Genomic DNA, 17,001 nt, shown 5'->3' with positions numbered 1-17,001 from the left:
ATTTGTGGAATTCTCTGCCACAGAAGGCAGTGGAGGCCAATTCACTGGATGAATTTAAAAGAGTTAGATAGAGCTCTAGGGGTTAGCGGAATCAAGGGATATGGGGAGAAGGCAGGCACAGGTTACTGTTGATGATCAGCCATGATCACAATGAATGGTGGTGCTGGCTCGAAGGGCCAAATGGCCTCCACCTGCACCAATTTTCTATGTTTCTATGTAAGTCAATATTCATACCTCTGGGGTGTAAGATGTGCAAGCAAAATATGAGGTGCTGTTCCTCCAATTTGTGCTGGGCTTCACTCTGACAATGGAGGAGGCCCAGGACGGAAAGGTCAGATTGGGAATGGGAGGGGGAGTTAAAGTGCTGAGCAACCAGGAAATCTGGTACGTTTAGGCGGACAGAACAGAGGTGTTCAGCGAAACGACCGCTGAGCTTGCACTTGGTGTCACCAATATATAGATGTCCACACCTAGAACCGCAGATACAGTAGATGAGGTCGGAGGAGGTGAAAGTGAACCTCTGCCTCACCTGGAAAGACTGTTGGGGGTCCTTGGACGGAGTGAACGGGGGCAGTAAAGGGACAGGTGTTGCATCTCCTGCTGTTGCAGGGGATAGTACCTGGGGAGGGGATGGTTTGGGTGCGAAGGGACGAGTTGACCAGGGAATTGCAGAGGGAACGGTCTCTGCGGAAAGGGGTGGAGATGGGAAGATGTGGCCAGTAGTGGGATCACGCCGTAGGTGGAGAAAATGTCGATGGATTATATGCTGTATGCGACGTCTGGTGGGGTGGAAGGTGAGGAGAAGGGGGAACCCTGTCCTTGTTACGACTGGGTGGGGGTGGGGGGCAAGGGCGGAGCTGTGGGATATGGAGCAGACCCTGGTGAGAGGGTCTGACCCTCATCTGTAATTGGAGAGGGGAAGCCCCGTCACAACTCGTCCCTGGGGCTGAGGCTGGGGCTGGCAGGGCGCATGCGCGGCGCGGCCAGACGTCCCGCTTCGCTCAGACCGTAAACCGGAAGTGAGCGGACTGGTTTGCGGCCGTCGGACTCGGATGCGAACGGCGACGATGGACTGAGCTGCGGTGCGGGGCGTGACGCGGGGCGCCGGCATGATCGAGGTGGTGGCCAAGCTGCTCCGGGGCCCGGTGTTCCTGACGGGCGAAGAGCTGGAGTGCGTGATAGCTTTCACCAACCCCGTCACGGCTCACTCCACCTCGGCCGGCAGGTAAAGGGCGCGCGCGTCATCCCCGCGCCCCGACTCACGCACGCGCCATCCCCGCGCCCCGACTCACGCACGCGCCATCCCCGCGCCCCGACTCACGCGCGCGCCATCCCCGCGCCCCGACTCACGCGCGCGTCATCCCCGTGCCCGCCTCGTAGAAGGGTCTCGACCCGAAACATCACCCATTCCTTCTCGCCAGAGATGCCGCCTGTCCCGCTGAGTTACTCCAGCATTTTGTGACTATCTTCTGCGCTATTAATCTCGGGCCCGCTTTAAGATCCACAGATGAACGTCCACGTTCTCCATCCTTCTGATCATGAATGCCTTTGTAGTGGTGTTTCCCTTTCTCTCAGTGATCTCAATCCATTGACCAGTGTCTCAATCCATACTTTTGAAGCCACAAACAAAAACAAAGAGTACTAGAAATGCTCCGTAGGTCGGGCAGCATCTGTGTAGAGAGAAATAGAGTCACATTTCAGGTTGCTGTTTTTATTTCTTATGAATAACTGAATTATTTGATCTAAGCTTTGGGAATGTAACTGGACATTTGGAGGGGTCAGTTGGAGATGGTTTTGAGGTTAATATCCTTGCAACGCAGGAGGATGAGGGGTGGTCTTATCGGGAGGATTGCACGGCAGGCGAGATCACCACCCCTGACCCGTACTGTTGCCACGCAACGCTTAGTGGGGGGCACGCCGTGTACTGCAGGCAAGCACTTACTATGGCTTTCTGTGCTTAGTCTTTTTCTCCTATTTTATGTTTGGAACAACTTCTGTCGTGGAACAATTCATCAGTCCTAATTTGCTGCAGCTCGGCTTCACCCGTCTTCACCCATCAGTGCGTCTCCTGCTCCCTCCTGGCGCTCCGAGTGTCCCGACACTTCTCCCCTTTCCTGCGCTCCTCCAGGCTCGGCACCCCTGCTCCGCGCCTCCCTTCCTGATCGAGTAGATGCACAGAGTCTCTTGCCCAGAGTAGGGGAATCAAGGACCAGAGGACATAGGTTTAAGGTGAAGGGGAAAAGATTTAACATGAATCTGAGGGGTAACCTTTTCACACAAAGGGTGGTGGGTGTATGGAACAAGCTGCCAGAAGAGGTATTGAGGCTGGGACTATCCCAATGTTTAAGAAACAGGTAGACAGGTACATGGATAGGACAGGTTTGGAGGGATATGGACCAAGCGCAGGCAAGTGGGAAGAGTGTAGCTGAGACATGTTGGCCGGTGTGGGCAAGATGGGCCGAAGAGCCTGTGTCCACACTGTTTCACTCAATGACTCTAATAATTGGTTGCACTAGGGGGTTTGTGCTGTTTTTGTTTTCCACTAATATTGAGTTTTTAAATTTATTGATTTTTTTGTTTGTTTATTATGTTATCTGTAGAGTACTATTTTCACATTTTGTCTGAAGAAGGGTCTCCAGCCGAAACCTCATTCATGTTCTCCAGAGATGTTACCTGAACTGCTGAGTTACTCCATCTTTTTGTGTCCTTTTGTATATTAACCAGAATCTGCAGTGATTTGTTTCTCCACTGTGTTTGCACACCTGTTATGTTGCTGCGTAAGAATTAAGCACTCGTGACTCTTGACCACAATTTTTAAGGTTAGAAACATAGAAAATAGGTGCAGGAGGAGGCCATTTGGTCCTTCGAGCCAGCACTGCCATTTTTGTGATCATGGCTGATCATCTACAATCAGTAACCTGTGCCTGCCTTCTCCCCATATCCCTTGATTCCACTAGCCCTGAGAGCTCTATCGAACTCTCTTTTAAATTCATCCAGTGAATCGGCTTCCACTGCCTTCTGTGGCAGAGAATTCCACAAATTCACAACTCTGGGTGAAAAAGTTACTTCTCACCTCAGTTTTAAATGGCCTCCCCTTTATTCTTAGACTGTGGCCCCTGATTCTGGACTCCCCCAACATTGGGAACATTTTTCCTGCATCTAGCTTGTCCAGTCCTTTTATAATTTTATATGTTTCTATAAGATCCCCTCTCATCCTTCTAAACTCCAGTGAATACAAGCCCAGTCTTTCCAATCTTTCCTCATATGCCATCCCAGAGATTAACCTCGTGAACCTATGCGGCACTGCCTCAATAGCAAAGCCTTCCTCAAATTAGGAGACCAAAACTGCTCACAATACTCCAGATGTGGTCTCACCAGGGCCTTGTACAACTGCAGAAGGACCCCTTTGCTCCTATACTCAAATCCTCTCGTCATGAAGGCCAATATGCCATTAGCTTTCTTCACTGCCTGCTGTACCTGCATGCTTACTTTCAGTGACTGGTGTACAAGGACACCCAGGTCTCGTTGCACTTCCCCTTTACCTAATCTGACACCATTGAGATAATCTGCCTCCTTGTTTTTGCTGCCAAAGTGGATAACCTCTTTATCTACATTATACAGCATCTGCCACACATCTGCCCACTCACTCAACCTGTCCAAGTCACCGTGTAACCTCCTAACATCCTCTTCGCAGTTCACACTGCCACCCAGCTTTGTGTCGTCTGCAAACTTGCTAGTATTATCATATCATATCATATATATACAGCGCGGAAACAGGCCTTTTCGGCCCACCAAGTCCGCGCCGCCCAGTGATCCCCACACATTAACACTATCCTACACCCACTAGGGACAATTTTTACATCTACCCAGTCAATTAACCTAAATCCATCATCCAAATCATTAATATATATTGTAAATAGTTGCGGCCCCAGCACCGAGCCTTGCGGCACTCCACTCACCATTGCCTGCCATTCTGAAAAGGACCTGTTTATTCCTTCTCTTTGCTTCCTGTCTGCCATTCAATTCTCTATCCATGTCATTACCCTAGCTCCAATACCATGTGCTCCATGAACAAGCTTTTTCAGCCAGCTTTTGGGAAAGACACTGGAAGAATCAATGCTCCCAATGCAGTTCCCTCAATTCAATCTTTATTTCCATTTCTGCAGATGAGCAACTACTGCTTGTTCAGAACAACGTAGTTCATGTTTCCCATGAATGCAACAGTTGATCAAAATGCATAAATTATCTTTTACAGCTCTGGATCTTGTGCTTTAATTTAAGGAAACAATATTCCTCCAATTGCGACCCCAGCAACGAGCCTTGCGGCACTCCACTCGCCACTACCTGCCATTCTGAAAAGTACCTGTTTATTCCTACTCTTTGCTTCCTGTGTGCCAACCAATTCTCTATCCTGTCAATACCCCACCCCCAATACCATGTGCTCTAATTTTGCTCACCAATCTCCCGTGTGGGACCTTATCAAAGGCTCTCTGAAAGTCTAGATACATTACATCCACTGGCGCTCCTTCATCCATTTTACTTGTCACAGCCTCAAATTATTTCAGAAGATTAGTCAAACAGGATTTCCCCATCATAAATCCATGCTGACTTGGACCAATCCTTTTACTGCTATCCAAATGCGCTGTTATTACCTCTTTAATAATTGACTCCAGCATCTTCCCCACCACCAATGTCAGGCCACCTGGTCTATAATTCTTATGTTATGAAAAAGGTGAGAATAGACTAGAAATCAAGATCATGCATTAGAGTGGATGATTTCAATATAAGTGGATCTGGCAAAAATGGACTGGAACCAGCACTTGTTGCAAAGTCTACATTTGACTAGCGAGAGTCATCCGAAATGGTGATAGGTTGGATTAGGAAAAAAAAAATTGGATAGATTTATCGAATGAAAATGGTATAGGCCCAAGAGGATAATAGAATGTAGGGTGGTACATTTAAAAAATACTGTGGTTCGTAGTTTGTCACTGGGTTCACTGCAGGGACCCATACTTTTGGTCAGAAACAATAATGATCTGAATGTGAATATTGGAGATGTGATTGTAACGTTGATAGCAAGGAGGCTAGTCTTGGGCTGCAGAATTATATTGATCAGTTGGCAAGATGGGCATAGAAGTGGAAGATAGAATTTCCTTCTGAAAAAATGGAGTTAGAACATTTGGGGTGGACTAAAGGCTAGGATAGACAAAGGGAATATGTAGACACAAGGAACTGCAGATGCTGGTTTACAGAAAAATAAAGACTGCTGGAGTAACTCTGGGCCAGGCAGCATCTCTGGAGCACATAGATCGTCAATGTTTCAGATCGGGACCCTTCTTCAGACTGATTGTAGTAGGGTAGTTGGAAGATAGGTGGGAAGGGGGAGGGGGTAGATAGGTGTCTCTTTCTCCTTATTTCAAAGCCTTTTGTTTTCCCACTTTTGACCTTTGTCCACTTATCTGCCAATCAAACCCCTTCACTTGTTTCCACCTATCACTTGCCTTGTTTTGTTCTGCTCCCACCTCTTTTCCAGCCTTCTCCTTACTCAAAGAACGAGAATACAATAGGTGGTATATAAAAAGGAATTCTAAAAATTCACATGAAATGCATAGAGCAGTGTAAGTTTTTGGTGATCAGCAAATGGAATGTCCTTGGTCACCAGATCAGAGAGCAGAACATTGGTATAATGTTGTAATGTGTAAGATGGAACTGCAGATGCTGGTTTAAACGGAAGATCGACCAAAAAGCTGGAGTAACTCAGTGGGACAGGCAGCATCTCTGGAGAAAAGGAATGGGTGACATTTCGGGTTGAGATCCTTCAGACTGGTTAGGGATAAGGGAAACATGAGATATAGACGATGATGTGGAGAGATGAATGAATGAAAGATATGCAAAAAAGTACCTAGGTTAAAGGAAACAAGCTATTGTAAGGTGTTTATAGGGTGAAAATTAGAAGCTAGCCCGACTTGGGTGGGGGAGGGATGGAGCGAGAGGAAATGCTGGGGCTACCTGAAGTGAGAGAAATCAATATACCACTGGGCTGTAAGCTGCTCAAGCGAAATATGAGATGCTGTTCCTCCAATTTGCATTCAGCCTCACTCTGACAATGGAGGAGACCAAGGACAGAAAGGTCAGTGTAGGAATGGGAAGGAGAATTAGAGTGTCCAGCAACCGGGAGATCAGGTTGGTTCACGCGGGCTGAGCAGTGTTCTGCAAAATGATCGCCCAGTCTGCATTTGGTCTCGCCGATGTGTAAGAGTCCACATCTTGAACAACGGTCAAATAGATGAGGTTGGAGGAAGTGAACCTCTGCCTGACCTGAAAGGACTGTCAGGGCCCCTGGATAGAGTCGAGGGAGGAGGTATAGTGACAGGTGTTGCATCTAATGTGGCTTCGGGGGAAGGCACCTGGGGAGGGGGTGGTTGGGTGGGAAGGGATCAGTTAACCTGGGAGTTGCATAGGGAAAGGTCTCTGCGGAAGGCGGAAAGGGGTGGAAATGGAAAATTGTGGCTAGTGGTGGGATCCCGTTGAAGGTGTTGGAAATTTTGGAGGATTATGTTATTCTCCTGAGTAAAAAGTGCAAGGGTATTTAGCGGCTGGAACCTACTTAGCGGTTGAACCATTTGAATGGTTGCCTTGTGCCCAGTCATAATAATAATCACACAAGATTTTAAGATTCAGAGTTGCCGCTGGAATTGTAGCCATAACTTGTCTCTTCTTTATCAGTGAAATGTTGGCATGGGCAAGTGCTCAGATTCATTGCCAGTTTCATACCAGCGAGAGTCGTGTTTCACTTCCTCCCTCTGAAGACACAAAGTATGATGTGCAGGCTGAAAATGAAACGGTGTTTGTTCCAAACAGAGGTAGGATGGAGTTTCTTTTCACAGTGCCAGGGTCCAATTATTTATTCTCAAAGCTTTGTATTGACTGACATTAAGAAAATGTATTATTTTTTTAAAAAAAACCTTTTATAATCTAAAATGTTTATGTTGAAATTGTGCATAAGATCTCCCAACAATGATCCCTTTGAGAAATTAACTCGCTTACTGAGAGCTCAATACATTGATTTAATTTTTATCTTTTATCTTTCCTACATTTAAACAATTATTTTTAATCTTGTCAAATCAAATAATTCCATACCTTATCAAAACTCTACTCACCCCCCCCCCCCCCCCCTTACCCTGCCAAGTTCCTGCCCCTTTTCTAGTTTCTCTTCCATTTACTTTTTGCACTTTCACTTTTGTCAGAGACCCAAACCCAGTTTTCTGGAATCAAGTCCCAATGTTCTGATGATCACCCAGTTTTCCTCCTTGGAACTTAAGGTTACTGTCACTGAAAAAGGTACCCAATTCTTGCAGAAGGCCAAGTGTGGAAATAAAGGGTGCTTTTTCTGATTGATTATTAGTGACTAGTGGTGTTCTGCAGGAGTCGGTGTTGGGGCCGCTTCTCTTCACGTTGTATATTAATGAGTTGGGTGAGGGAATTGAAGGCTTCGTTGCCAAGTTTGCTGATGATACGAAGATAGGTGGAGAGGCATGTTGTGTAGAGGAAGCAGGCATTTTGCAGAAGGACTTGGACAGGTTGGGAGAGTGGGATAAGAAGTGGCATATGGAATACAGCTTAGCAAGTGTGCAGTCATGCACCTTGGTGGTAGGAGTAAAGGCGTAGACTATTTTCTAAATGTGGAGAGGATTCTGAATTCTGAGCATGGAAACATGCTTTTTGCCCCAGCGGGTCCACGCTGACCATCGATCACCTGTTCACACTAACACAGAAAATAGATGCGGGAGTAGGCCATTCGGCCCTTCAAGCGAGCGCCGCCATTCAATTTGATCATGGCCGATCATCCAGAATCAGTACCCTGTTCCTGCTTTCTCCCCATATCACTTGATTCCATTAGCCCTAAGAGCTATATCTAACTCTCTCTTGAATATATACAACTAATTCTATGTTACCCCATTTTCATATCCACTCCCTACACACTCGGGGCAATTTACAGAGGCCAGTTAGCCTACAAACCCTTTGGGATGTGGGAGGAAAGTGGAGCACCTAGAGGAAATGCACGTTGTCACGGGAGAACGTGCAAACTCCAAACAGACAGCACCCGAGGTCAGGTCAAGATCTAAGCAGGTCTCTGGCGCTAAGAGGCAGCAGATCTACAGGCAGTGCCGCTCTGCTGCTGAAAACTGTTCAGTCTCTTAAATATTGTCTCATTCCTTTCCACATTTCCATTAATCACCCTGCCTCAAAACATAGTCTCTTGACACTTTTATTCTTTTGAATAATTGTTTCCAAGCTCCCATTCTTCACAAGCCTTTAAATGTACTGATTGCCTAAATTTGTTTCCTATTGTTAATGTTTTCAGTATTAAAGAATCTAATTTGATCTGACATTAAATGTACAGTAGAATCATTTATAATGCTCATTTTGTTTTCCAGGAGAACGAGGAAAATGTATTCTAGCCACTCCACCCAAGATACTGTTCTGTGATTTACGTCTTGAACCTGGAGAAACAAAGTCTTGTAAGTAAATATATTTTGATGTCGATAAAAACAATATTTCACTGTTCAATAATAGTTATATATGTTGTGGTAGGATACGCTTGGTTTATGTTATTATTTTTTTTTTTAGAGTGCCTCTTGAGTTGTTCTTTTAATGTCTGCTAAACAGTATATAAATTGGTAATGTAGAACATAGCAGAGGAACAGGCCCTTCAGCCCACAATGTCTGTGCCGAACATGGTGCCAAGACCAACTTTTACCTGCCTACACATAATCCATTTTGCTCCATTCCCTGCAAATCCATATGCCTATCCAAAAGTCTCTTAAATGCACTATTGTATCTGTTTCAACCACCACGCCCGGTAGCCCATTCCAGGCACTCACTATCCTCTGTGTGAAAAGACACTTGCTCTGCACATCTCCTTTAAAGTTTTCCTCTCTTAACTTAAAGCTATGTCCTTTAATATTTAATTATTTCCATCCTCTGAGGATGGAAATATTCTGATTGTCTCCCCTACCCTACACCTCTCATAATTTTATACACTTCTGTCACGTCTCCCCTCAAACTCCAGCATCCAGAAAAAAAAAACCAAGTCGTAGTGTAAAAAGCTCATGGAAATATTGTGAACTAGTGAAAACATAGTGAATGCTAAACAATATTTGTTTACTGCTGACCACAAAATATGAGCTAAAATAACTACAGTATAAATTGTTATTCTAAGCTTAACTCCACACTTCCTACTTTTGCAACGACAACCAAAATTAATTTGACCCCCCCCTTTGTTTTGTTGTTTTCTTTTTAATTTAAGCATTACTTTAGAACACAGTAGTTATAGTCATGGAGTTGCTCACACCAGTGTTTGATCTAATTTAATTTTCTGAAGGACATTTATCTAAAGTCATGTGTGATTTAGTTTTGCTGGATATTTTCAGATTCTTACTGCGAAACTGTGCCTCTTGATGGTCCACCATCCTTCCGTGGCCTATCAGTGAAATATGCTTATAAATTGACGGTTGGCTGCCAAAGGGTCAGTTCTCCAATCAAACTTCTCAGAGTTCCTTTTCGGGTTTTTGTTGTCTATGGTGAGTTGATTACAAAGATTTATCTGTTTAACTGTTAGGAATGAATTCTAATCGTACTGATGACTGATGGCTAATTTCTTTATCATCAATCTTTATTAATGAAGATTAATTGTCTTCTGTAAATTGTCCCTAGTGTGTAGGATAGAGCTGGTCTACGGAGTGATCGCTAGTCGGTGCAGCCTCTGTGGGCCGAGGGGCTTGTTTCAATACTGTATCCCTAAAACGAAAATTAAAAACTATCAGGTCCCCTGTCCACTTAATCTGTTCCAAGGAAAACAATCCCAGCCTATTTAGTCTTGTCTATTGAGATGCTCCTCCCTGGCAAGATTGTGGTGAATTTTCTTTGTATCCTTTACAGTGCAATGATGTATTTCCTGTAGTGTGGAGGCCAGGTTATTACATAGTAGTCTGGATGTGGCCTCACGTGCAATTTATAAAATTACACCATAACCTCTTATGTCCTGGGGAATGGATAAGTATTTAATATATACCTTATCTCTCTTTAGTGTCACCATCAGAATTCCTTGGACGTACATTGAGGTCTCTCTGTCCTCAATCCTCCTGACGTTCCTACCATTCAATATGTATGCTCTACCTTATTCGTCCTTTGTATTAATCAGGATTAAATTTAACTTGCTGTCACACTACCTAATTTATTAACTGTAGCCTATGACTATTTTCCTTACTATTGACAGCACCACTGATCTTTTCGTCACTTACAAACTGACTGATTGTCTGACTGACTGATAGCAAATTTTGCAACAATTGTATTTTCTAGCAATAGATGGATAAATTCCACTTTTATTTCCTGCAAAAATCAGGTGGTAGCAGATGCATCTCCATTTTGTACATTGTTCCAAGTTTCATTTCTGTGTAGCATTAGGCATTGCAACCATATTCTGCAAGATGGTGAAAATGAAAATTTACATTTGGGTATTTGTGTAAAATACCAGATTTCATCCACTAGTCACAATGGTGTTTGGTAATTATGCCATTTTTATTTGCATCAGGATTGGAAAATTATCAATTTCCTCCAGATGAGGCTGTGGCTCCGACAAATCCATTTTTGGACGAAGAAGAAAGTATTACAAAAGACACCAGATTAGTAGATCTGGCGACTGAAATGCTAATGTCCAGCACATCTCGTCGCAGCCTTCGTGAGTATTTCTTAATGAAACCAATAGCAAGCATTAAAGGACTTGTAGTCCAGGCACTTAGTAACCATTAAATGTCCAACGTCTGACTCTTAACAAAATTGCATCATTTATATTGGGGTAAAAAATGTTTTACCAAATTCAAGAAGAAACAGGCAGTATTCACAAAATGTAGGTTTGGTAGGGGAGCATTTGGGGATCATAGAACATAGAAAAGTACAGCACAGAAACAAGTCATTTGTTTGTGTCGTAAATTATGCCCATATTCTGCACCTTCTCTAAAGTCTCCACAATCTTCCTGTAATGAGGCAACTTGAACTGCCCACAATTCTCACAATGTGGCCTAACTAGAATTTTACAAAGCTGCCATATGATTCCCCGACTCTTCTGCACAATGCCCCAACCAATGAAGGCATTTATACCAAATGCCTTCTTTACCACTTTATCTACTTGTAACCATAATTCTAATTTGTTTTAAAATCATTATGGAAAAGGACAGGACTGGCCCAAATGAAGTCTGAAATTGGGGCAAGGCCAATTTTAATGGTGTTGGACAAAATTTCAGAAGTCGATTGGGGTAGGCTGGTTACAAGTAAATGCAGATATTGTCATTTTGAATTTTTAATATTGTCTATGTAGCTTTGAAAGTTAACTGATTAATATTGCACTGTATATTTTATGCAGATTTGTATAATATTAGTAATGCCAGGGGGAAAGTTGGAAAATTTTGCATTTTCAAAACCATCTATAAAATTGGAGAGGATATATTGGGCACATTCGATTTCTCTGAAGGAAATATTCCATGTTTGCAGGTCAGTACATTTCATACTTTAATCTTGGTGATAATCTGTCTGGTGCAATTGGTAAATATTTTGACAGCCCGCATTGCCAAATATGTAGTGATTAAAGCTTTTACAAATTCACATTTTTATCTCGATAAACCATTTATTGTCCAACTGGGCAAACGTGTTTAATTTATGGTTGCATACATTTTCTGATTTAAGCTTGTGTAAATGTAAATGTTAAGGCCAGCATTCTTTGTCCCTTTGAATAAAGGAGACAGAGAAAAGAGTACTTAGTTGTAGTCAGTGCACAATGTTATGCATCACTGTTGCACTTTGGAAATATGTCTATCAATGTAAGATGAAGGTGGGGTTGAGATTAATTGTGATGACCTCCAGAGAAAATAGGTGCAGGAGGAGGCAATTTGGCCCTTCGAGCCAGCACTGCTATTCATTGGGATCATGGCTGATCATCCACAATCAGTAACCTGTGCCTGCCTTCTCCCCATATCCCTTGATTCCACGAGCCCCCAGAGGTCTATCTAACTCTCTTTTAAATTCATCCAGTGAATTGGCTTCCACTGCTTTCTGTGGCAGAGAATTCCACAAATTCACAGCTCTCTGGGTGAAAAAGTTTCTTCTCGCCTCAGTTTTAAATGGCCTCCCCTTTATTCTTAGTCTGTGGCCCCTGGTTCTGGACTCCCCCGACATTGGGAGCATTTCTCCTGCATCCAGCTTGTCCAGTCCTTTTATAATTTTATACGTCTCTATAAGATCCCCTCTCATCCTTCTAAACTCCAGTGAATACAAGCCCAGTCTTTCCAATCTTTCCTCATATGACAGCCCCTCCATCCCAGGGATTAACCACGTGAACCTACGCTGCACTGCCTCAATAGCAAGGACGTCCTTCCTCAAATTAGGAGACCAAAACTGCACACAATACTCCAGATGTGGTCTCACCAGGGCCCTATACAACTGCAGAAGGACCTCTTTGCTCCTATACTCAAATCCTCTCGTTATGAAGGCCAACATGCCATTAGCTTTCTTCGCTGCCTGCTGTACCTGCACGCTTACTTTCAGTGACTGGTGTACAAGGACACCAAGGTCTCGTTGCACTTCCCCTTTACCTAATCTGACACCATTGAGATAATAATCTGCCTCCTTGTTTTTGCCGCCAAAGTGGATAACCTTACATTTATCTACATTATACTGCATCTGCCATGCATCTGCCAACTCACTCAACCTGTCCAAGTCACCCTGCAACCTCCTAACATCCTCTTCGCAGTTCACACTGCCACCCAGCTTTGTGTCATCTGCAAACGTGCTAGTGTTACTTCTAATTCCATCATCCAAATCATTAATATATATTGTAAATAGTTGCGGCCCCAGCACCGAGCCTTGCGGTACTCCACTCACCATTGCCTGCCATTCTGAAAAGGACCTGTTTATTCCTTCTCTTTGCTTCCTGTCTGCCATTCAATTCTCTATCCATGTCATTACCCTAGCCCCAATACCATGTGCTCCATGAACAAGCTTTTTCAGCCAGCTTTTGGGAAAGACACTGGAAGAATCAATGCTCCCAATGCAGTTCCCTCAATTCAATCTTTATTTCCATTTCTGCAGATGAGCAACTACTGCTTGTTCAGAACAATGTTGTTCATGTTTCCCATGAATGCAACAGTTGATCAAAATGCATAAATTATCTTTTACAGCTCTGGATCTTGTGCTTTAATTTAAGGAAACAATATTCCTCCAAATGTGACTAGGTTGGCTTGTTTTGGTTTATGATATTTGTTCTGTTGTTAGACAATCCCTTCTTTAAGTATTCAACATAAAATTGTAATTGTTTCCAGCTGAATAATAGATGAAACCTCATGGTTTAATTTCCACATGCAAAACTCTGACATTGTACTTTGTTTAATTTTTAGAGCTTTAGTTTGGTAAATAGCTTCTCGTTTCATTTTCAATATGAAATGCTACCATTTTTTGTCTAATTTGTACTAATTAATTATTGTATATTAATGTACATGCAAATCCCAAAATTAGTGAGAATCTCAGACAATGAGGAATGCTGTCAGAAGATACTTTGGGATATAGATCAACTGCAGAAATATGCAGTGAAATGGCAGATGGAGTTTAACCTGAGCAAGTGTGAGGTGTGCAGAGGCATCTTGGAGTCCAAGTTCATAGCTCACTAAAGGTGCAGCTCAAATAGATAGGGTGGTAAAGAAGGTGTATGGTATGCTTGCCTTCATTGCTTGGGGCATTGAATATAAGAGTCTATAAGACTGGTGAGGCTGCATTTGGAGTATTGCGTGCAGTTCTGGTTACCCCTTTACAGGAACGATGTGGAGGATTTGGAGAGGGTAGTTTATCAGAATGCTGCCTGGATTAGTGGGTTTCAGCTACCTGGAGAGGCTGGTTAGACTGGGATTGTTATTGGGTGGTGCAGTGGCAGTACTGACTGCTGCCTCGCCGGCCCAGAGACCTGAGTTTGATCCCAACCTCGAGTGCTGTCTGTGTGGAGGTTGCACATTCTCCCTGTGACTGTGGGTTTTCTCTGGTTTCCTCCCACATCCAAAAGACTGCGTAGGTTCATTGGCCTTTGTAAATTTCCCCAGGTGTGCAGAGGCATAACCAGTGTGAACGGGTGATGAATGGATGTTCTGGACTCGGTGGCTGAAGGACCTGTTTCCATGGTGTCTCTTTAAACTCTTCTCTGAAACGTCAGAGGTTGAAGGGAGACCTGATAGAAGTATATAAGATTACCAAACCAATTGGACCCATTGGGCCCAAACCACTCCTGCATTGGTGCAGCACCCTCTTCTCCCCCACCCCCCACTCCCCTCTCCCACCCCCCACTCCCCTCTCCCCCCCCACTCCCCTCTCCCCCCCCACTCCCCTCTCCCCCCCCACTCCCCTCTCCCACCCCCCACTCCCCTCTCCCCCCCCCACTCCCCTCTCCCCTCTCCCCCCCACTCCCCCCACTCCCCACTCCCCTCTCCCCCCCCCACTCCCCTCCCCCCCCCACTCCCCTCCCCCCCCACTCCCCTCCCCCCCACTCCCCTCTCCCCCCCACTCCCCTCTCCCCCCACTCCCCTCTCCCCCCACTCCCCTCTCCCCCCACTCCCCTCTCCCCCCACTCCCCTCTCCCCCCACTCCCCTCTCCCCCCACTCCCCTCTCCCCCCACTCCCCTCTCCCCCCCACTCCCCTCTCCCCCCACTCCCCTCTCCCCCCCACTCCCCTCTCCCCCCCACTCCCCTCTCCCCCCCCTCTCCCCCCCACTCCCCTCTCCCTCCCCTCTCCCCCCACTCCCCCCACTCCCCTCCCGCCACTCCCCCCCACTCCCCTCTCCCCCCCACTCCCCTCTCCCCCCACTCCCCTCTCCCCCCCACTCCCCTCTCCCACCACTCCCCTCTCTCCCCCCCACCCCGCTCTCTCCCCCCCACTCCCCTCTCTCCCCCCCACTCCCCTCTCTCCCCCCACTCCCCTCTCTCCCCCCCACTCCCCTCACCCCACTCCACTCCCCTCCCCCCCCCACTCCCCCCCTTCTCCCCTCTCCCTCCCCCCCCCACTCCCCCCTCTTCCCCCCCCCATCTCTCCCCCCCCCCCCCCCGACTAAGACATGGAAGTGCAGGGAGTACAGGGATATGGATTATGTACACGTAGTAGTTAAATCAGTTCAACTAGGCATCATGTTCGGCACAAACATTGTGGGCTGAAGGGACTGTTCCTTGCTGTACTGTTCTATATTATAATTTGAATCCATGACTGTCTATTTCCAGTTCTCAGTATCTTTGCAGTCTGAAGAGCACATACAAGAGGACTATCAAAGAAAACCAGGGCAACCTGTTTCGCTAAGTACACATGCTCGGCATCAAGAGTCGTGCTTGCATACTGCTAAAACTCATTTCAGTTTACCAGTTCCACTTAGTGCAACACCCAGCTTTATGACCACTGTTGGTAAGTATTCTATCTTGTATATAATCCTTCACATATGCAATCATTTAATTATCAATATACATCAACCCATCTTGTGTTCTTGGGAAAACCTGATATCCTCTGGAAAAAAAATCAAAATAAATTATTACATTCATTGGCAATTGTACAAGTTGTCATAATCATAGTATCTCTTTGTTGTACCAGCTTTCAAATAGAAAATTCCAATAAATTTTCTCCACTGACTCCTTCAAAAGTGAATCAGTAGTGACTGCAGCTCACTCACTTGGTGAGGTTAACAACCGAGGACAAGAAATTAATTTTAGCCTTTTGAATTGACTTGTCATCAGTGAAGCTATCCCTAATGCAAAACCCTTTAACTCTCCCTCCCATTCCCATACTGACCTTTCTATCCAGTGCCTCCTCCACTGTCAGAGTGAGGCCCAATGTAAATTGGAGGAACAACACCTCATATTTTGCTCGGGCAGCTTACAACCAATATGAGTGTTTACTTCTCTTACTTCAAGTAACCCTTGCTTTGCCTCTCTCCATCCCTTTATTTCAAGAGGGCTAGACTTCAAAAACAGGGATTTAATGCTAAAGTTCTATGAGACGCTGTTTTGGCCACATTTGGGGGTATTGTGAGCAATTTTGAGCACCATATCTGAGGATGGATGTGCTGGCTCTGGAGAGGGTCCAGAGGAGGTTTACAAAAATGATCCCGGGCATGAGTGGGTTACCATATATTGAGTGTTTGATGGCACTCGGCCTATACTCGCTGGAGTTTAGATGAGTGAGGGGGGTGCCTCATTGAAACGTACCAAATAGTGAAAGGCTTGGATAGAGTGGATGTGGAGAGGATGTTTCCACCAGTAGGAGAGTCTAGTAGGTCATAGCCTCAGAATTAAAGGACCTTCCTTTGGATGAGGAGGAATTTCTTTAGTCAGAGGGTGGCGACTCTGTGGAGTTATTTGCCACAAAAAGCTGTGGAGGCCAAGTCAATGGATATTTTAAAGGCAGAGATAGATAGATTCTTGATTAGTACGGGTGTCGGGTTATGAGGAGAAGGCAAGAGAATGGGGTTGGGGGGGAGAGAGATAGATCAGCCATGATTGAATGGTGGAGCAGACTTGATGGGCCGAATGGCCTAACTCTGCTCCTATCACTTATGACCTCCCCCATCCGAGTTCTCCGACCAGTCTGACTGTCCTCCTGATTAAAATTTACATTGTGGGCCTCGTTGTCATCTTCTCCAAGCTAACAATGATCTATTCTACATTTTCCTTGAATTTCTTCCCCTTTGATTTCTCGTATTCACACCGTATCTGTTCATTTCTCTTGTTTCCCTCTCCCCTGACTCTCAGTCTGAAGAAGGGTCTCGACCCGAAACGTTACCCATTCCTTCTCTCTAGAGATGCTGCTTATCCTGCTGAGTTACTCTGGCATTCTGTATCTATATCATCAAATTGAAGTATTTGACATGCCATCCAGGGTCCCCAACCACTTCTGTCTGTGCTTATCCGAGTGGTCTGAATGCAAAT

The 17,001-nt window shown here is 45.1% G+C and overlaps 1 protein-coding gene across 3 annotated transcripts in view; it reads left to right on the top strand.

The window, feature by feature from the left end:
* Positions 1-1,014: 1,014 nt before the first annotated feature.
* rgp1 (GP1 homolog, RAB6A GEF complex partner 1) overlaps positions 1,015-17,001 on the top strand; it is a 34,490-nt gene continuing 18,503 nt past the window's right edge. For all 3 annotated transcript variants that reach the window (XM_078395939.1, XM_078395930.1, XM_078395920.1), the window contains exons 1-7: positions 1,015-1,225; positions 6,727-6,863; positions 8,439-8,522; positions 9,435-9,584; positions 10,595-10,741; positions 11,423-11,550; positions 15,307-15,484. In XM_078395939.1, the coding sequence (XP_078252065.1) occupies positions 1,110-1,225; positions 6,727-6,863; positions 8,439-8,522; positions 9,435-9,584; positions 10,595-10,741; positions 11,423-11,550; positions 15,307-15,484 (940 nt within the window). In that variant the 5' untranslated portion in view covers positions 1,015-1,109. The remainder of the gene's footprint in view (positions 1,226-6,726; positions 6,864-8,438; positions 8,523-9,434; positions 9,585-10,594; positions 10,742-11,422; positions 11,551-15,306; positions 15,485-17,001) is intronic.

The sequence above is a fragment of the Rhinoraja longicauda genome, chromosome 1, assembly GCF_053455715.1.
Source record: "Rhinoraja longicauda isolate Sanriku21f chromosome 1, sRhiLon1.1, whole genome shotgun sequence".
NCBI classification, from domain to species: domain Eukaryota; kingdom Metazoa; phylum Chordata; class Chondrichthyes; order Rajiformes; family Arhynchobatidae; genus Rhinoraja; species Rhinoraja longicauda.
Note: the sequence above shows the minus strand (reverse complement) of the source record. Positions and strands in the feature narration are given on the sequence as shown.